Here is a 21,562-nt window from a genome sequence, read left to right as displayed (position 1 = left end):
AGGGCTGCTCTATTCCAGCTCTCCGATCTCACAGGGCTTCTAGCACTGTAAGCCTGAGTCAACTGGCACGAGACATCCATGGATTTTTAACTGCAGTGTAGACACACCATAAGTACCTAAATCACTTTTGAAAATGGGACTTAGGCCTTGCAGTACTGAGCTCAGCAATGCTTAAATACCTTTAAAAATGTAGACCTAAATCTCATTGAAAGGCAATTGGACTTAGACTTCTAAGTGCCTAAGTCACCTTTGAAAATGGTCATTTTGAAAATGTTACCTTTAGTGACTTGCCCAGGGTCACACAGGGAATCAATGCAAGAGCGAGGAGTTGCAGCCACAGCTCCTGAATCTGAGTCCAATACCATAACCACAAAACCATCCTAATTCTTTTTAGAGTCCAACAGCATTTTAAAAACTTGTTAAAGTTCTGGTCCTAGGTATTTTAAATTGTGTATCAAAGATAAAGAATGATAGTAGCCAGAACGCAAATGCTGTATCTGAAGAGAATAAAGCCCTTTTGAAGGCAGGAGAAATGTCAAAGTTAAATAAAAAATTAAGAAGCCATTCGGTGGGCTGCAGAGAAGTTAGACTGTGAGACAGTCTTTAGGGTCAAGAAGTTTTAGAATAATTTTGACTGAAATGATAATTTCTGCTTCCCCAGACAACACTTATCCTGTGGTGAAATATATAGCCATTGTACCTCTCATTTAAGAGCAGAAAAATATTTTTCCTCTCAACTGTCCTTAATAAAACAACTCCAGTGATTAACTATTGAACTTGCTTAAGCCTTATTATCTAATTACAAATCGGCAGCAAAGGCAGCAGATTATCTCTGTTTGGTTTTGGTTGTTTCCACGCCAATAAACAATTGATGTATATTAGTGACTCAAAATGAAGATTTATGTGCTCTTAGACATCAAAACAACCACTGTAGTTGCAAGTAGTACATTTAATAAATATTTATCTCACTTAAGGCCTTGGAATCTAGAAGATATGGGGTTATTTTAGTACTGAAATGCAAAACAGAAATATGGATAACATTAATAGAAGAATGACTATTACTAGACTCCCTCTTTCCCTTCACCCTGCCTCCCTCTATGCTTGCATTCATGGAGCATGGAATCTGCCATTTCTCATATTCTCAATGTTAGGATTCTTTGCTATCTTATTGACCTTGCCTGTCAAAATGAAAGGTACAGTACAGTTCTGTAATATGGGGCAATGCTTTTGTTCTCATAACCAATTTACTGCCATATACTGTACAGTCCTCTGGAAGTCAGACATGCTGTGCTTACTACTGTTGGTGGTATTATATCTCAACCTGCCTGATGAGTGATTATCTCTCTGCCAAAATCCAGTTACAATTAAAGAAGAACTGGAAACAAACCCCCAGAACCAAACACCGCTGGACTTTTAGGAGGATTCAGTATTGCTGCCTCTATTCCTGTCATGAGTCAAGCCAAAACCCTGGATGCAAACACCTGTCATCTTCAGAGCTGGGATTCAAAATCTGGATCTGAAATTTGAAAAGCTGGCCTATCATTAGTTGCAATGAAGTCATTCCATAAAATACCACCAGCATTCCTATTAAGGAGTGAGGAACCAGTTGTAAAAAAGAAACCTGTACCTATCCTACAAAGCTCAGATTTAGTCAAACTCAAACTTACTTTCAGAGTGAAAAAGTTTGGTAAGTTGTGTATGTGTTGCTACACTTCTTGACTTTAGCTGACCAAAAAAGATAATGAGATGAATGACATGATGATTTCAGGGTACTTATATGGCCCTCATCATCATAATATCTAAATGCTTATTCTAATCCCAGTCCAAACCAGGACAGCATGAGAGTCTATGTCCCCAGAAAAAAGGGATATTTTGAACAAGCATCTGAACTTTTGGATGTTACTTAGATAAATCCTGCAAACTTTCCTCTCTTGAATAAATAAGCTCAGAATCATATCTTTGTTGCATGACTTAAGGATGACCCTGGTTAGCTTTGACTAATGTAATTCTCAGTCAAATAAGATATTGCTAGAGGAATTCCTGGCTTGGTTAATAACAGCAAGCAATTCTTCTGGACTTCATTCAGAAGTCAGATACAATCATATCGTTGTTCATGCACGCTTCTTGAAACTCCATAACACATTCTGAAAAATCTAGCAATTCACCCATTAATAAAACAACTAAAGATCTTTCACAGTACCTAGGCATTATCAAACATTTATTACACTGTTTACTGTAAACAAATGTTATTGTTCTGTGACAAAATGTCTTATTTTATATTTAAATATTTTTAAAATGAAATTGCTTTACAGTATGCATGTTAGAGGTACATTTTTACCTTGTGTTATAGAGCCAGTTAGAAGAACCTGTATTCAGGCACAAAAATCTCTTTCTCAGTTTCACCATCTGCAAAATGAGGATAATATTTACCTACAACAGAACCACAGGAGATTTGCAATGATTAGTTATTTGATGTTTGTACATGGCTTTGAAAATGTAAAATAAAAGTGCTAAGTATTGATGTAAATATTTTAAAAAATGGGCACCTAAAGACAGGCATCTAAATGTACAATCATCTTCCATTAGGCACCCAGGTTTAAAAATTTTGCCCAATTAGATCATATTATTTTAGTGAAAACGTTCTTGTACAGTCTTCCCTCCTCCTCCCTCCCACCCCCAAATTGCTTGCAAATGTCAGTGCTAACATTGTGATAATGTTATTAAAGTCATAACAGCATTTATGGGCCAAAATCATCTGTGGTGTATCTCCCCTTAACTCGTGTGTGGGGGGAGGGCTAGCTCAGTGTGGGGAGAAGGATAGTTAAGTGGTTTGAGCATTGGTCTGCTAAACCCAAGGTTGTGAGCTCAATCCTTGAGGGGGCCACTTAGGGATCTGGGGCCAGAGCCGGCTCCAGGCCCCAGCATGCCAAGCACGTGCTTGGGGCGGCATGCCGGGTGGGCGCTCTGCAGGTTGCCAGGAGGGCGGCAGGCGGCTCCGGTGGACCTCCCGCAGGCTTCCCTGCGGAGGGTCCACTGGTCCCGTGGCTCTGGTGGAGCATCCACAGGCATGCCTGCAGGAGGTCCACCAGAGCCGTGGGACCGGCGAGCGGCAGAGTGCCCCCCGTGGCATGCTGCCGTGCTTGGGGCAGTGAAATGGCTAGAGCCGGCCCTGTCTGGGGCAAAAATCTGTCTGGGGATTAGTCCTGCTTTGAGCAGGAGGCTGGACTAGATGACCTCCTGAGGTCTCTTCTAACCCTGATATTCTGTGAAATCAGGGATAAATTTAGCTTAGTATAATTCAACATATAAGAGAAACTAACTTAAAGTCCAATAGGAAGGCACCACAAGACAGCTTAGTACCACTGTCCAGAATTGCTGGCCACCTCCTACTGGTAAGTGGGTCACACACGTGACATCTCTGGAAGAACTTTGTTTTTGGAGGGCATTCAGGGAAGGATAAAAAAGGGTCATAGATGATCCTTGGGGGCCCCCTTTGGGTGTGGACTGTTCATTCTCCATCATTGTACAACATTGTTTTCTCTCTTCAGGCTGATGAACTCCAACAGGGTTCCACAGTCTTGTGAATGTACTGAATGTTGTACTTGTTTTTCAGATGATACTTCTTGAGTCTGTAGATGGAAAGAATATTCAGAGAATGAAGTGGATAGCTAGTCCCTGTTCCCAGATGGGAGAATGAGAAATTCTATGGATATAAGACTTTGCTATCATGCTTTATTTCTGTATAAACTGAGAATCTCTGTACCCAGTCCTTCAAGTTCTCACTAGAGAGAACGGTCCATTAAAATCAATGCGACTACTGTTTATGGTGCATTTGCAGGACCATTTCCTATGGTTGAAATTCATGGTCTTCTGCAAATCAGATAAATTCCTTCTTTCTCTTCTTACCACTTCAAAGATGAAGCTGTTTCCAATTTCAAGGACAAAATAATGTGAACAGTATACACCTGTCAAGCTGCATAAGCAAACGTAGGAGGATAGATCGTGTATGTTGTGAAAGGACCATAAATGTTAAGATAGCTCCACTACCTAATATGATACACTTTTTTTCCACAGACAATCTCATTTTAAGGCATAAATGGCTAGTCAGTTTTGAACAAATAAAAGGAAACACTAATTTAAAGAGCCTATGTTCAAACTGCAAAATTTGCTGCTGGGTGTTGGATCTGTTCCTGCATCTATGAAGTCAATGGGAGTTTTGCCATTCACTTCAATGGCAGCCAGATTAGGGCCATGGTAAAAAATGCTCTGACTTGAGATTGCTGTTTGATAATGATAGCAGACTTAAATTTTGGACAACACCTTCAGATTAAACATGGCAATTTTGGTCTTGGATAAATATTCATTAAAGCTGCAATTGGAACTTAATAGTCAAATAATATGAAAACATTTAACATTTCAGCTAATTATATTTGAGATTGTCTGAATTTCATTTAACATGATTTTTTCTAGAGACTTCTGAATCAATTATTTTAAGGATATTGTATCCTATTTCTCTTTGCATGAGATACCTACTTATTTAAATTGCTCAGAAATTATTCAACTTGATCTTGCTAAATCATAAAAGAATTAAATGCGATCTATATCACTTGGATATAGTTATGAAGCACCATCCTTACCCATCACAGAATTAATATAATAAGCAGGATGTCCAATCACTTGTATGTGCATTCAGTTTTATATCCTCATAATAATTTCATTTAACGTTAATGAAATTCTTTGCCAAAATAAATTTTTGTTTGCTGGCTTTGTCATAGAACTGTCAAATCTATTTATACAAAGTATTAGAGATAACAAGACTAATTGCTCTTGAACAGTATTCCTTAAAAATAAGGGGCAAATAAGCGTGTATCTGGTATAATACACTGCAATGGTTGTGAATGTTGTGCCTGCGTTGTGGTGCCAACTTAAAGCTCACTGAAATACCAAACATTCCTCTTTCCTGTGCCATTGCACTTACAGATGCATAGTACCTCACAAACATCCTTCAGATCCTTAGTTTGTATTTTTATATTCATGCATTTAAATGAATATAAAATGAATACTCCTTAATAGTTTACATCTTCAAAGTATAATACAGACATTAACCAATTACTCTTTATCTAGTCTGACAATATGACATTATTGACCTAAAACCGTGGTTCTCAACCAGGGGTATGTGTATCCCTGGAGGTATGCAGACGTCTTCCGGGGGTTACATCAACTGATCTATATATTTGCCTCGTTTTACAGCAGGCTACATAAAAAGCACTAGTGAAGCCAGTACAAATGAAAATTTCTAATAGTGATTTGTTTATCCTGCTCTGTATACTATACACTGAAATGTAAGTACAGTATTCATATTCCAATTGATTTCTTTTATAATTATATGGTAAAAAGGAGAAAGTAAGCAATGTTTCAGTAATAGTGTACTGTGACAATTTTGTATTTTTATGTCTAATTTTGGAAGCAAGTAGTTTTCAAGTGAGATGAAACTTGGGGTACACAACACAAATCAGATTCCTGAAAGGGGTACAGTAGTGTGGAAAGCTTGAGAGCCACTGCCTCAGAAATCTTAATATTCTGTATGAAATACCTGATCTGTAGCCCACTGAAGTCAGGGGAAAGACTTAGGCTACGTCTTCACTACCTGCCGCATCGGTGGGTAGCAATCGATTTCTCAGGGATCGATATATCGCGTCTTATATAGACACGATATATCGATCCTGAACGCGCTCCTGTCAACTCCAGAACTCCACCAATGCAAAGGGCGGTAGAGGAGTCGAGAGAGGGAGCCGCGGATGTCGATCCCGCGCCGTGAGGACGGTAGGTAACTCGATCTAAGATACTTTGACTTCAGCTACGCTATTCACATAGCTGAAGTTGCGTATCTTAGATCGATCCCCTCCGCTAGTGGAGACCAGCCCTTAGTTTTCATGGACTTTGGATCAGGCCTAAGACATTGATTCAGGAGAGAATTCCAATTCAGGAAGGGCACTTAAGCATGTCCTACTGAGGCCAATGCTTTCCTGAATGGGATTATTTTAAGTAAGTGCTTAAGTGCTTTTCTGAATTGGGTCCTAAGGTTTCCTTCCACCTTGAAGAAGAGATACTTAAGAAATGCCTCTCTGGGCAGTGAGTGATGGGTAGTCCTGAACTGACCATGGGGAGTAGATAGCTGCTGCCTACACGCAGTGAAATGCAAGTAGTTGCATGCTTGAATTCAGTTCTGTCTGAAAATGCACTGCACTGAACAATTCACCAGTCAACACAAAATTGACTGGAGAAAGCGGAAGTATCATTTCAAAGTTATAGTGTCTTTCTATTTGGAATATCTCAACACAGGCTATAGCAGGGAACACCTACCACTTCCTCGTGGGTTATGAGCTTTTTAGCACTTCTGAAAAACCAGATCAAAGGCTGAGCAACCCTAAATCAAAATTGTGGCCTCAGTAATTTACCCTCACTAGATAGATGGCATAAATTAGGGAAGTAGCAGGATGTCCATGGTAGCAATGGTAAACTGAGGCAGATCGAGACAGTGACTTGGAGACAGGACAAGAACCCAGTTGTGGATCCGCTGCTTTCGCCACGTGGCTGTCTTTTCCCCAGCAGGCTATTGCTGTCGCGTCCACCATGGATCCAGCTGAGGCTCTGCCAGCCCCCACGCCGTCCGATACTCATCACCGCAACTCGCTTCCCGAACTACCGTCAGCGGTGCCGCCTGCGTGTCCCCAGCCGCGGGCTAATGACTGAGGCGGCGGGGCTCGCCCCTGACTTGCCTGGGGCCCGGCTGAACGGGCTCACGCGTCTCCCTGTCCTGACGAGCAGCCAATGGGAAGTCTCCCTGGCCTCCCACACCCACTCCAGCGCCTCAGTGCGCGGGGGACCGCGTGGCGTCAGCCCGGGCCCCAACCAACCAGCGCCCGCCGCACCCAGCGCCCGCCGCCCGCTCCCCCACCGCTCTGCCTTTAAGAGCCCGCGAGCCGGAGCCGAGCGCAGCAGCTAGGGCGGCGCAGCTACTGGAGCGGGCTCTGCTGCGAGCTGTCCTGGGCCGCCGCCGCCAATCCGGAGTGGGCAGCGCCGGGTCCCCTTGTCCCAGCCGCTCCGGAGAGCCGCACCTCGTCCCCCAAGCGATTTCCCCATCCCCTTCCCCGCAGCGTTAAGGGCTCGTTCCCCGTTACCCTCGGGGGCTCCGTGAGCCGGCATGCTGGCTCTCCTGGCTGGGCTGCTGTTCTCCCTCGCCTCCGGGGCCAGCTGGCGGGGAGTGAGGGGCCAGGAGAGCCCCCCGGGGAGCCGCTTCGTGTGCACTTCCCTGCCGCTGGACGCTGCCCCCTCGGGCTGCCCGCTACCCCCGGTCCCCATGCAGGGGGGCGCCCTCCCTTCCGAGGAGGAGCTGAAAGCCACCGTGCTGCAGCTGCGGGAGACCATCCTGCAGCAGAAGGAGACCATCGGCAACCAGCGGGAGACCATCCGGGAGCTGACCAGCAAGCTGAGCCGCTGTGAGAGCTCCCCCGGCCCCGACGGCAAGCCCGGGACTGGAGGGTGGAGGAAAGAGTTGCCCAAAGGCAAAGACACCATGGGGGACCTGCCCCGGGACCCCACTCAGGTCATCGACCAGCTGAGCCGGACCATGCAAACGCTGAAGGACCGGCTGGAGAACCTGGAGGTAGGAGATGCTAAGGGACCGGCTGGATGGGGAGCTGTCCCTGGTGCTGCAAACAGGGCGGCTGCTGCTGTGTATGTCTGTACAGCACTTTTAATCCGAGGCGCCAAGTCCACCGCAGCTCCAGGCGCCAGGCTGTAACGAGTAGCCTTGGGGGGGCGGAGGGCTGATGTCCCCCACTGAAAATACACGGGTCTCTTTCAGGAGGGCATCTGAGGAAGTTGCTCCCAGTCCCAGACTGAAAGGAACAGGCATCGCTTCGCAGCAGCTACAGATGGTTCATCCAGCAGCTGGGGCCCGCCAAGAGCCTTTATTTTGTCAGCTTCTGGGTCAATCAGCGATATAATCTCCTACCCCTCTTTTTTAGGGGCGACTCTCGGGATATGCCCTAGTGTAGTGAGAGCGAGGGCCCACGTTTCCTTTGAGGCATAGGAGGGGAGGTTTGAGAAGAGAACTGGATGTAGGTACTGTAATTTCTGAATAAATGGGTGCTTTAGACAGGCAATCTGCAGTGCACACCCTTGTGCTGGGTGCATGTTAAACTGTTAATGAATTCCTTATATATTTATTTAAATGGGGGGGGGGGGTGGAAAACGCAAGTGACCCAGCAAGAGAGGCTGCAGAGAATTGATTTGTTTGCTGTTTTGGTTAATGGATAACAGAGTATCCTTCTTAATATGTTCCTGCCCTTCAAATGAATGGGAAGAGATTTGTGGGTTTTATTTTCCTGCTGTTATGAGCTTAGTATCTGCTTTTTTAATATTTCTAAATCTCTGCTAGTGATGAGAAACTGCCTGCTCAGGGCTTGGAATGTGATGCTGACATGTCTGACCAAAGCCGCCATATGACCTTGGCATAGGGTGCTGAACAAAACAGCAAGGTCCTTGAGAAAGTTGTGAAGTGCTGGTCATAAAGACAACAGCATGCTTTAGTGAGAGCTGGTCTAGAGTGAAAGCGAGTCATTCAAAGAACTGTACAAATACAAAGCCTGATCTAAAGCCCACTGAAATCAGTGTGAAGGCTCTCATTGACTTCAGTAAGCTTTGGATCAGGCTCACAGTTAGACAACACTTGTGACAATGTTTGCTTGGATGGAAACTTTTTTTCCAAGCAGTGTTGGTTACCACCCCGCGCCCCCCCCACCATGGCAGAATTCTAGATATTTTCTCCCTGACCCCGTTCTGATGTATGTGATTCCCAAAAGGGTTTAAAATGTTTTAAGTTTATGTCTAGTCAATTATTACTAGGTAGTGTTTAACCAGAATGGGTGTCGAATCAGTTTTAATAATAGATCAATACAGGTCTGTTGCATCTTAGGTGCATTTAACATGTGCGATTTCAGCTTTACACAGTTGGCAAAAATGAAAGAGAAATAACCATTTAAATACTGTTTCTGTAGTGCGGGCGATTTCGCCTGCCATTACACTCAATATAATTTTGACTATACGCGATTTTCACTTTACACGCTGACAGCGGAATGTAACCCTAGTGTAAGATGAGACAGACCTGTAGTAGAGGTTTTTAACACTTTTTTCAAAGCACTTCCTCATTGGCTACTTCCCCACATAGGTTACAGTGCTTGGGCCTTGCCTGCTGCTGGAGAAGAGGGTCTTCTGGAGTCACACTAACATGTATGGGACTGTCCCAGAATATGATCCATTTGGCTAGAAGTAGGCAGGAGGATTGATATAGTAATGGATATCTCATTAAAACTTAGATCCCAAAACACAGTTCTGGGAAGTAACCCACCAGATGGGTTACTCTCCAATTCACGGAAAGCTTGGCTCTCTAGAGCAGTGTTTGTAGCTAAACCTCTTGAATTGCTTGGAGGGTGAGCAAATTGCTTCCAGGGATAGAAGCTTGGCACAGTGACTCGGCTGACCTGGCAGCTAGAGAGCAGGTAATCCTTCACAAAAGATGGACCTCTGGTAAATCTGAAAAGATTTGGTCTGACTTTTTAGAAATCTTTGATTAATTCCTAGCAGATGGAAACTGAGATGTCATTCTTCTCTCCCCTCTGCCCTATTCCTTCCTTTCTTTACCCTCTTTCCATTTCTTTGCTTTTGTTCTCCTCTTCTCTTTGGAAGAGAATATTCAATACAAATTAAATACAATTTTAAAAAGGGCTGCTTTTCCTGTTCAGTGTAACATTCAGTCTCGTATTATGATATTTATTAAAGTATCTCATGATAGCATTATAACTTTAATGGGGGCGGGGGAGGAAAGCTTTTGCAATAAAATGACTGTAGATGATAAAACCTGGTTTTTAGCTGTAATTTAAGTAAACCAGTGTCATTTGGGATAAAGGCTATCCCACTTTGACAACTTAAACAAATTTTCATAATGGGTCACTTCTGGAGTTGATTTGATAAATATCTGAACTCTTGTTGTTTAATAAATCATTCACTATTTACCAAATTAAAATTCCAAGAATGTCTATTTTGATTTTTAAAGTAATCAAAACATTTTCTTGGTTTAATTAACTCCAGTTTAGTGTCTGGTAATGTCACTTTTAATTAGTTGAATTGACTAATTTTTTTAAATGTGCAACATGTAGCTATTTGAAATATATCAGACTTGGCTTCTTGAATGTATTTTATTGAACTGTCTTAAATGTATGAACTTTCAGTGGCATGAAACAAGGGAAGCATTAAACAAATACATTGGTGTTAAAGAAATGAGTGTTTCTTTTGTTAGTCTGATGAAAGGTTTGAACATTATGTTGCTTTTTAGCATTTCTATTATACTTTTCGGGAGAGCTTAGTGTTCTGGGTTTGAAAACTGCTTTCTTCTTTGGTCATGAGCAGACCCACATTTCACTATTCTTGCTTTTTCAGATATGACATAAAATCTTTCTTTTTTCCTTGAAGCACCAACTTCGAGCCAATGTGTCATATGCAGCCCTGCCTAATGAGCTTCGAGAGATGCTTCAAAGGAGGCTTGGAGATCTAGAGCGCCAGCTTTTAAGCAAAGTGGCTGAACTTGAGGATGAGAAATCCTTGCTTCATAATGAAACTTCAGCCCATCGGCAAAAGACAGAAACAGCCCTGAGTGCATTGCTAGAAAGAGTTTCTGAATTAGAAAAAGGTAATTTAGAAACAGAATTTAAAGCCTTCCCTGCATGTTGCTGTTTATTTTTCCTCCTCTTCTGCTGCAGTACTAGAACTGTACCTCTTAAGAGACAGAGCATGGTCTTGTGCTGAGGGACTGGACTATGTATTTGGAGATCTGGGTTCAATTTCTGCCTCTGTCAGACTTATTGGACAAGTGACTTTGTCCATACAGTTTCTCATGTCTAAACTGGAAAAAATACTAGGTGTTTTCCCTTAAAGTTTGTTGGATGCTTAGAAATCTATAGATATGGAGGCCATGTAAGTGGAGAAGGAGGGGAGGGGAGGCAATTCTTCTCAAAAGTGCTTTTGACACTTTGTTAGCTCACGTGACTTTCAGTGCAGATAAAATTAGTAAACACAAGTTGCCTATTGGCATAAGCTGCTGCAGCTAACTTCATCCTCTAGATCTGCAGCCACTAATTATGCCACTAGACCCTTTCCACTTTTTTTGTTGACTACACCATTGAGACAAAACCTTTGGTTTTCCTTAGTGGTGAATATTGCCTCTGAGATTGAGCAGACCTTGAAGCATGTGTCCTATCCCAAATGTGCAACCTTCAGGTTTTACAGTGGATTACAATGGTGCCACTGGGGGAGACCCTTAATCCTAATCATTTAATCAGATGTTTAGATGAATTATTACTGGGGAACTGCATGTGTGAGTAAAGTCCATTTATTTAACTTACAAATGCATGTGGCAATAAACTACAAAATGAAACTGTTTCCAAGGACAATATACCTACAGAGAGAAAAGCATAGCATTAGAATATCCTTAAATAATGTTTATAAAAACAGCAGATTTGGACAAGGACTTGCTTGGATGAATGGGCTGTCCACTTAAACAAATTGCACACTTTTGAAAGTATACCCACTGCAAACATACACATCTCTGGAATTTTAAACTACGGAGTAATGGATCCATTTGTTTAGTGCTGGGCATATTCTTTTCATTTTAAAAAGAATGTGCAAAAAGATGTCTGGTCAACTTAACCGTTTCCCAATATCAAAGCTAAAATTTCAGCTGCAGTGAAAATGTCTGAGATGCAATAGGCTTAGAGCAATGAACTCTTCCAAATTAACGTTTCTCTTGAATCTTTTTGATGAAGACTATGCCTATAAAAGTGCCTTGAATTGCAAACTCACTGACACTTGTAATGTTGGGCCAGAAATAGTGTGTCCCGGTAGGACACAGGTCTTCCGAGAGAGAAGTAAGAGTCAATTTCCAGTGCTTATAATTCTCTGGGGGACTAAAAACAGCTGAGAGAACTTTCTAAAAAAGCTGATCTCCAAAGATTTCTAAGGAGTTGAAGGGTTTGGGGCCAGGAATTGGGAGATGTGGGTTCTTATCCTGGCATTGTTGCTTTTCTCTGCAATTTTGAGGCAACTCATTAGCTTTTCCTGTGCCTCACTTTTCTCCTTCTGTAAAGCGGAGGATAATACTTGCTATGTTTAATTCTTGAGACTGTTGAGAAATTCAGCCCATTAGTGTCTGTGAAGCCCTTTGGGATGTTGTAATGAAATTATTTATATTTGGCACTTGTAGTGCTTCTTTCATTTCAAATGCTGATCTGTTTGTAATCTATTTCTGGGCAATAGACTCAGCCATCCACAGTGCCATAAGCTCTCACTGGACCTTACATTTGTCCTGGCAAAAATCTTTTGTAAAGGATAGTAGTAGGCTATGGAAGAGTTCTGACTGGCTCCTGATTTTGGTATGGAGGTATTACAGATGACTATGGTCTCCCAGGACTTGCCTACCTGATGAGGTAATGAGCACTATGGGGGTGTTATTTCCAAAGCACACTGTGTGGCTCATTAATTGGCCTGTATAGACCCTGCTGGTGCACACCAAAGGCTCCTTAGGGCATTTTAACATAGTGCTATGTTAAAATGCACCAGGGAACATCTAGTTAGACTGCAAGCCACTGTCTCTTACCATGTGTATGTAACCTAGCACCTACCCTTACAGGTGCAAATGTCTGTTTCTTTGTTATTATAGTGAGGGCTGGTAGCATCACCTATATGAAAGGCTGCCTCACACTCCCCTGGATAAGACCCTGTTTTTAGTTGCTTTTGGCTTTGCCAAGCAACAACTGTTTGGAGTTTGCAATTTTCTAGGTCTGCCTGAATGGCTTTGGCTGAAGTTCTCAAAATAAATAAATAAATTCAAAGATCAAGGGTAGGGGAAAATACACTGATTTGGCCATGTTAAATTCTAGCTTTAGTTCCCCATGCTTTGGAGAAGGGGCTTGACATTTGTCAGGGGCGTGGCCTTTGCGTCAAAGATGAGCCGTTTGATATCCCCCTGAAAATCTGGCCAAGTTATACATCTTTGAAAAATCAGTTTGCACATGTTTAGTGGAGAATTCTTTGATTTGTAGCAGTTTTTTTTTTTAAGATACCATCCTCACTGAGCATGCTTGAGCCTTGGCGCACCTACTGACCAGGCTGTGCATGCACTATCCTCTGAGACAAACTGAGTATGCTCCCTCCAGCCCATAGCTACAGGGGTGAAGCTGGACTTGCCCTGTAATCATTGCTCCAAGTTGCTGTGGGCATGGCTGGGGCCAGGTGCTGGAACCTAGAGCAGGGGGCCTATCTCTTCTGTGCTCTTGGTGATCTTCCCACCTTTGCCTGGCTGCTAACAAGGGGAAGATGGATCTGCATGCAGTGGGGAAAGAAACCAGGACTGGGACTAGGAGGCCGTGAGAAATGGGGTGAAGAGGGAAAACCAGAACCGAGGGTGGGGGGATACAGAAGAGAAAATGAGGGGGATTTGATAGCTGCTTTCAACTACCTGAAAGGGGGTTCCAAAAAGGATGGATCTAGACTGTTCTCAGTGGTACCTGATGACAGAACAAGGAGTAATGGTCTCAAGTTGCAGTGGGGGAGGTTTAGGTTGGATATTAGGAAACACTATTTCACTAGGAGGGTGGTGAAGCACTGGAATGGATTACCTAGGGAGGTGGTGGAATCTCCTTCCTTAGAGATTTTTAAGGTCAGGCTTGACAAAGCCCTGGCTGGGATGATTTAGTTGGGGATTCATCCTGCTTTGAGCAAGGGGTTGGACTAGATGACCTCCTGAGGTCCCTTCCAACCCTGATAGTCTATGATTCTATGACAGACAGTCTGGCTGGACAAGGAGACTGGGACTAAGAACCAGAGTGTCAGGGAACTGGAAGGAACAAGGGAAGAGGGGAGGGGAAACATCCCCAGCTCCTTCTCGTGTGTGTGAACTGGGATTGGCTAGCCAAGAGACGGTAAGAAGCTGTGGAGGATTATGGATAGGGGGAAGACTGAGACTGGATGAGGAACCTGAAGAGGGAGCCTGGGCCTGGGAGGAGAGATCAGAAGAGGAGTTGGGAGGGGGGAACTAGACTGGGCAAGGAGACTAGCCCTAAGTGTGGGATGAGGAAGCGTGTGTGTGTGACTGAGACCTAGGACTGGCTGGACAAGGAGATTAGGGCTGAGATGAAAATCTTGAGTAATGGAGACTGGGAATGGTAGGCAAGGAGAATGAGCCACAGGTGGGGAAGGGTAGGACAGGGGAGGGGATCAAGCTTCTGGGGGAAAGGCACAGAAGAGTCTGTGCCCACTAGAGCACCCGTCCAGAGGCTGGAGTGGAACCCAACGTTCCGAGTCTCGCCATTCCTCTGCTGGCAGCAAATATCTGAAATGCACGGGCAAAGTGTCTCAACCCTCTCCAGTGCTGGTCCCCATCACGGATGGTTCCTACTATTGTTATCAGTTACTTTGTTAGCACAAGTGGCAGAGGTCTGTGTGGTGGATCTAAAAGTTCTCTGCTGATTATGATGCCAGGTAGTAGCACTTCTGAGTTTTATTCCAGTTTGCTTTTTTAAAAGAAAAAAAAAAAAAAAACACCTAGGAAGTTACAAAAACCCATGTTAGAAGTCAAGCACACAAGTTAGGAAATACCAGAATTAAGATTGCACAGGCAACTCTAATTTGGCCCTCTTGTGCATAATGTGCTAGGATACAGTCTTAAAATGCATGCTCACATTGTTTCCACATGATCCTTTCCTTGTTCAGTGCACAGACTAGACCTTCTCCAGGGATGAATTGGGGTTGTGTAGTGAAGGAGGCTGTTGCAGAAATTGGAAGGTGTGAGTAAATAAGGCAGAGGACTTCAGGAAGAATATAGAGTCTCATGGATAAGGCAATTGTATATTGCACTGGAGAACTGGATTCGATTCCTGCTTCCTACATATGTGATACTGAGCAAGTCAAACCACACGTCACAGGGTGTCATGAATTGTTTTCCTCATTTTTTTGAGTGCCCAACTGGACCCTGGGGTCTAATTAGCACAATTGCACTCATGGCTGTAACTGAAGGCAATGGGAGCTGTGCTTTTTAACATGCTATATAATGCAAAGTATTAGAGCTCATCTAAAACATTTTTACAGTTTTCCACTGGACAATGCCATTTAGTCAAAATCAAAATGTATTGTAGTCATATGTTGATTTTGATGAAACTTTCAACAGGAAACAGTTGAAATAATTCAATGTCAATTTTGTTTTGTCTCTTCTATTACGTTAATATACATTGTTGTATAATATTAAAATTAATATAAGAAAAGATGAAATAAACCAACATTATCAAAGAGAAGTGTCTTGAAGGTGCCAATTTTTGTGAATTTTCATTCTGCAGTAACTTTAAACTTTTTTCATTCCAGTTCAGGATGGTGGCTTTTCTTTTTTTAAAAAAAGATTCAACTTCCCACAGAATGGAACTAGTAGGCCTGATTGGAAACCATGTACTCTGAGATATCTGGACCTAGTCATTTCAAATTGGCTTCCCAGACCTAGTGAATACTTCCCCCTTAATCTCTCTGCTTTTGGTCCTTATCTCTAGAATGGAGATAATGATACCACCTCATCTTGCAGAGCGTTTTTCAAGATAAAATGTTTGAAGCGCTCAGATAGTACAGTAGTGAGTGCCATAGAAAAGGCCATGGGGGAGGGGGGCAAATTTAGTTTTTGGAGCTGTCTTTGAATAATGGAGAGTAATGAGGCCTAGGCCACACATTGGACAAGGAGAATTCAAAATATTGAATAGCTGCTTATTGAGCACTGTCCATTCTGTGCACTGAATGAGGCAGGAATCCTATGGAAAAATAGTATGTGATCATATAATTAAAGACTGTATTATAACAGACACAAGGGGGGGGGGGGCAGATTGTGCAACCTTAATGTAGGTCTGTGGAACCTTAATGTACTTTGAATGTAGTTTGCGTGTAATTCCTTAAATCAGTCAAAGTTAGAAAATAACATGTCTGAACACGAATTCAGCTTTAGCTAAGACTTACATTTTAAACACATGTAAAGCTTTTTCTCTTTCTATAACCATAGGAAGCAGTGCATTTAAATCACCGGATGAATTCAAGGTCGGTCTACCTCTTCGCACAAATTATTTATATGGGAAGATCAAGAAGACTCTGCCAGAGTTGTATGCATTCACTGTGTGCTTGTGGCTGAGGTCGAGTGCTTCTCCTGGAATTGGAACACCATTCTCCTACGCTGTCCCTGGGCAGGCTAACGAAATTGTTCTGATAGAGTGGGGCAATAATCCAATCGAATTGCTAATTAACGACAAGGTGAGAACTAGCTACTTTTCTTTCTAGAATATACAGCCCAGGTAAAAGGAGATGTTCTAAGGCCTGATTCTGCACTCTAAAAAATCTCCAGTAACTTTTTCCATTGACTTCAATGGCAGCAAGATCAGGGCACTAAAGTTTTTAAAATAAAAAATGCATATACTTTCATTGAATGGCTTTGAATAAAATTAGGTGATGCTTTTGTTCATAAGAAAAGGCAATGTGGTATGGATATGCTTCACCTATACTTGTACATTACAATTAGAAACATTAGGTATCCTGGATCTGAGTCTCCTCTCATTCACACCATTTTAAATCCAGGGTAACCTCTTTGAAGTTAAACCAGTTTAGAGTCTGTATAAAAGATTATAGTCAAACCAATGATGTTCTTTTAAAATTAATAGGAATTTAATATATCAGACTGAACCTGGCATAAAATTAACCTGAGAGCAAAGAGACTAAGGCATATGTCAAGACGTTATTAATAATTCTAATTACTAGGTCTTCAATTTATGTTAAACTTTTCCAACAGTTACCTTTGTCTATAAGAAGTTTAATTATCAGGGACCTCTTCTACGAAGTGTCAAACATGCACTAATGGTGCTCAGCACACTGCAGAATCAGGCCTGATAAGAAAAAAGATACTAAAACTCAACGTTTCAAAAATGTTTAAGTACCTGAACATCTCCCCACCATCCCCAGTTTGAGCTGGATGTCAAAAGAAATTGATTTAGAACTTGTACACCTCAGATTAAGTTCTTACACTACTTACCTGAGCAAAAATTAGATTGTTGAATGGCTGAAGTGGAGTTTATCAAAACTTGGCATCAGGCACTGTTCTTTGTGTGGGTTTTTTAAGTTTCAAACACCTAATCCCTGGGAGTGTAGTGCTAGGGTTGGTGAGATACCTACAGTACAATTCAGATGGTTCATGGTCATGCAGTGAGTTAAGTATTGCTTTTTAAAAATATATAAAATTTTGACTTGTGTATGTGAGGGAGGGGGAAGGGAGGTTAGAACTTGCTTATCTCAAATAGTAAAATGTTCTTGTTACACAAGCTGTTAACAGTGTAGGCTAAGGCTAAAAATATTCTTCTGCCCTAAGGGTTGATCCAAAGTCCACTGAAGCCAGTGAGTCTTTCTATTGACTTCAGTGTTGGATTATGCCGATAAAGGGGCCTAATCCTGTGCCCTTTGAAGCCCATAGTAAAGTTCCCATAGACAGCTAGAGTAAGAGGGGCTCAAGATTTTTCTCAGCAAATAGAGTGCAGCAGTATTTTCTACAAATGCCACGGGCAAGCCCCAGGATTGAAGACGGACAATCCTAGCATGAAAACTGAATGGAAGATTAGCTCTAAGCATGAAGGGATTTAAACAACAACAAAGAAATGCTATGGACTAACATGCAGCATCAGCAGGAAGAGTGGTAGCCCAGGCTCTCGTACCTGTGGTATTTAGCCGTAGCTGGAGCAGAAGACATGTCCTTCTTGCTGAATTTCCAGTGCAAGGAATGTACCTCCACCCCTCCTTTTATTGAGGTGATTGTCTTTTTAGCCATTTGCAGTATAGCATTCATTATTATCTACCTGCAGGTTGCCCAGCTTCCTCTGTTCATTAGTGATGGAAAGTGGCATCATATTTGCATCACGTGGACCACTAGAGATGGAATGTGGGAGGCTTTTCAGGATGGAGAGAAACTTGGCACTGGGGAAAACTTAGCCCCTTGGCACCCAATTAAACCCGGAGGGATTCTGATTTTGGGTCAGGAGCAGGTGAGTTGAGAAATTTTTCTAGTAAGAACAACCAAATCTCCCCCTCTTCTCTAAAAGAAGAAATTAAAGAAACCTACTGTTCATAAATAAAGGGAATTTGGAATTCATAGGACTGCTATTGTCCAGTTATAAAATACCATTCCCCTTTCTCCGTGTGTAGCATCTGAGATGCATGATTAAGCAACTGATGTTTGGTGGAATCAGTACCTATTACCATGCTGTATTTCTTTTCATAAATATATAATGAAATATTTCCTATTGCAAGTCTTAACTTAATGCTAAAATAGGAAGCATTGTCTGTTACTTTTTGCCAGTGATCTGACTAATGCCTTGAATATGAATCCTTTGAAATGGATTGCTGGTAGCTATATGGATGCTAGATAGTCTATGGAAATAGGCTGATTTGGTCCAGTTATGATGCATCTGAACATAGTGATGGGCAGCTGCCTGAAATGGTAGTTACTGTGCCTCCAGTCCTAGGGCCAGACACAATTTGGCCCTCTTTAGGGGGAGAGTGCAGGGAGCCCCTTCCGTCTCTTTCCACCCCCTTCTTCATAGCTAGAATATTGGCACTGTTCCTCTGTGAATGCATAGAGGAATCCAGCTACTATGGCAACTGAGCACTAAGCCCCAACGGGGCATAATGGAGAGGCTTGTGGCTGTGTCCAGGGTCCCTTCCTGCCCCAGCCCAGAGGTGAACCCACTGGAGGCTGAAGCACGTGCTATGCCTTTGTAAAGGGGCAGAATAGGCCACTTTTCTCTGTAATACTTACAGCTCTCCAGCTATGCTTTGTTGACCAGTTATAGAAGTCATCCAACCACTAGCTATACCAGGGATCTCAAACTCAAATCATTACGAGGGCCCCATGAGGACTAGTACATTGGCCCAAGGGCCATATCATTGACACATTTTCATAAAGGTACAAAAGCCCCCTGCCATTACACCCCTTCCATGAAGCCCTGCCCCTGTCCTGCCTCTTCCCACCCCTATTCCAACCCCATCCCCCAAATCCCCGCCTCTTCTCCACCACCTCCCCTGAGCATGCGGCTCCCCACTCCTTCCCCTCCCTCCTGGAAAGGGCTAAGCTGTTTGGCAGTGGGAAGCACCTGGAGGTAGGCAGAGGAGCAGAGATATGGCATGCTGGGTGGGTGGGAGGAGAGCTTGGCGGCTGCAGGAAATAACTACACAGGCTGCATGTTTGAGACCCCTGAGCTATACAGTGACTTATGTAACTAACCAACACGCTGCAAATTGTGATATTTGAATATTGGCAATGGCCTTTACTAACTTTTTTGTAAAACAAGGTATCTTGCTATGAAATTTGCAACTATTACCTCAGGAATAAATTGACAGATTTTTGTGATCTGCTTATGGATTGAAAGGGAAGTGAGCGAATTGCTCCTTGACCATGTCAGATTCGTTGCATAGCAGAGGCTCAAGTTCAGCACTAAAGCACTAACAGAGCTCTTCTGTGAAGCTTTCCTTCTGCCTGCTCATACTATACTTGGCTCCAATCTGTGCAATCAACTTGCTGTACAATCATGTGAACTCAGTGTAGCTCTTTGCCTCTTCCTAGTGGCTGGACCATTTAAGGAGTGAGACTGCTATTACCTCCAATGTGATGGTGTTAGTCCTTTAACACAGGCAATAGACACTAGGTTTCTTTTGAAACCCAGAGGTCCTGGTTTAATCCCTGCAGATGACTGGTCCAGGGGCATGTTATATTTACTACTATAATTGCTTCAGAGCTCAAAGCACCCTTTACACATGCATTGTTATCACTGAAGTTAACAAAATCTAGTCCCTAAATCAGCTTTTTTTTTTTTTTTTAAAGCCAGCATGTGTATGCCTTGCTCCAACAGGTGAGCATGAGTAGCTCCTCTGATTTACAATGTGGCCCTTTTGCTATTGGAAATGGCATTCACACTCTTGTGATACAGCACTCCAGTTCTTTGAGACATGAGCTTCTAAATGTTTGAAAGAGCAATATTTTGTGAAAACTAAAACAAAGCCCATTTAGAAATCTTGGTGACTAGCGTTTTGCATTTGCATTTCTCCTATTGTGGGTGGGTTTTTTTATTTTAAAGAAGCACATGGAAAAACCTGTTCAATTAATTCTTTTTTTTTAATATGCATAAAGGACACGGTTGGAGGAAGATTTGATGCAACTCAAGCCTTTGTTGGGGAGATGAGCCAGTTCAATATATGGGACAGGGTCTTAAAAGCAGAAGATATCATGAATATTGCTAACTGCTCTACCAACATGCCTGGAAACATCATACCCTGGGTTGATAACAATGTTGATGTATTTGGAGGTGCAACTAAATGGCCTGTGGAGACATGTGAAGAGCGTTTGCTAGATTTATAGCTACAATCATTTTTCTATTTAAGTGCCCCATTTTATTAGGACAATTTCTTGTAAGGTCTGTCACACTTATTTCCCCACCAAATGAATTGAGGGGGGGAAATCCTGAGTAAACTACTTGGGTACAAATAAAGTTGGTAGTTCTTGGCATGAATCCTGAAGATGAAAGAAGCACCTGTTGGCTCGAATAGCAATTGTCTTAAGGCAGATCCAAAGACACCTATTGAGTTCAATAGGCTTTGGATCTGGTTCTTGCTTGGTACACTAATATCTTCTGCAAATGTTTCCTTTATCAAGTGGCAGAATTTCTCCTCCCTGATACCATATGATACAAACAAAGCTTTTTAAGAGGCAAAACATACACCTTGATATTGCGTCTTCCCCCACCTCTATTCAACCTTTTTAAAGAAATGAGGTAATCCTTATACTACATTTACCACATCTTAATTCAACACACCTGAGACCTGCAGATAGTAGCAGAATAGCCACTACCAGCATTACAGAAGGTAACTGCTTTACAATTTAGACAAGTTAGAATTCTTGTCTTGTGGCGTGTCATGACCTAAACACTCTGCTACCTTCCCCAGACTTGAAGAAGAGCTCTGTGTAGCTCACAGGTTTGTACGTTCTACCAACAGAAGTTGGTCCAATAAAAGGTGACCCCCACCCTCCACATCTTGTTGCCTCTTTTAGGTCATGAAAGACTATAATATGATGCAAATGCTATTCCACTCCAAATTCAGAGACAGAGCTAGATACTCAGCTGATGTAAATCAGCATAGCTCCATTGATTTCATGGAGCCACATCAATTTATACCAGTTGAGGTTCTGGCCTCCAGTCTGTATGTGTTCCCTCTGCCCCTTCCCACTCTCATGAATGAGGTGATGGTTGAACGACTATACTCCTATTCCATGTAGGTTGATGAGTGTGCTGCATTTTTCTCTCTGAATTCTATCACTCTAGTCTGTCTGTTTTCTTTTCTAAATATATATAAAATGTTTCGAAGTGAATTTCAGTTTTGTTTGCTCTGA

General features: G+C 42.5%; 1 protein-coding gene across 1 annotated transcript; it reads left to right on the top strand.

The window, feature by feature from the left end:
- Positions 1–7,057: 7,057 nt before the first annotated feature.
- Positions 7,058–20,618, top strand: NPTX2 (neuronal pentraxin 2). Its single transcript, XM_032771020.2, has 5 exons — positions 7,058–7,666; positions 10,534–10,750; positions 16,148–16,392; positions 17,985–18,164; positions 20,306–20,618. The coding sequence occupies exons 1-5, from the start codon at positions 7,205–7,207 to the stop codon at positions 20,531–20,533; spliced, it is 1,332 nt and encodes a 443-aa protein (XP_032626911.1). The 5' UTR covers positions 7,058–7,204; the 3' UTR covers positions 20,534–20,618.
- Positions 20,619–21,562: the final 944 nt, after the last annotated feature.

Source organism: Chelonoidis abingdonii, chromosome 9, assembly GCF_003597395.2.
Source record: "Chelonoidis abingdonii isolate Lonesome George chromosome 9, CheloAbing_2.0, whole genome shotgun sequence".
In the NCBI taxonomy this organism is placed as follows: domain Eukaryota; kingdom Metazoa; phylum Chordata; order Testudines; family Testudinidae; genus Chelonoidis; species Chelonoidis abingdonii.
The sequence above is the reverse complement of the archived record's forward strand: the minus strand, read 5'-3'. Positions and strand labels throughout refer to the sequence as shown.

Bases quoted from the DNA above. Each gene is read 5' to 3' on its own strand.
- NPTX2 (XM_032771020.2), top strand. From the start codon at position 7,205: ATGCTGGCTCTCCTGGCTGGGCTGCTGTTCTCCCTCGCCTCCGGGGCC. The intron at 7,667-10,533 runs GTAGGAGATGCT...TTTTCCTTGAAG, and splicing joins ACCGGCTGGAGAACCTGGAG to CACCAACTTCGAGCCAATGT. The intron at 18,165-20,305 runs GTGAGTTGAGAA...ATATGCATAAAG, and splicing joins TGATTTTGGGTCAGGAGCAG to GACACGGTTGGAGGAAGATT.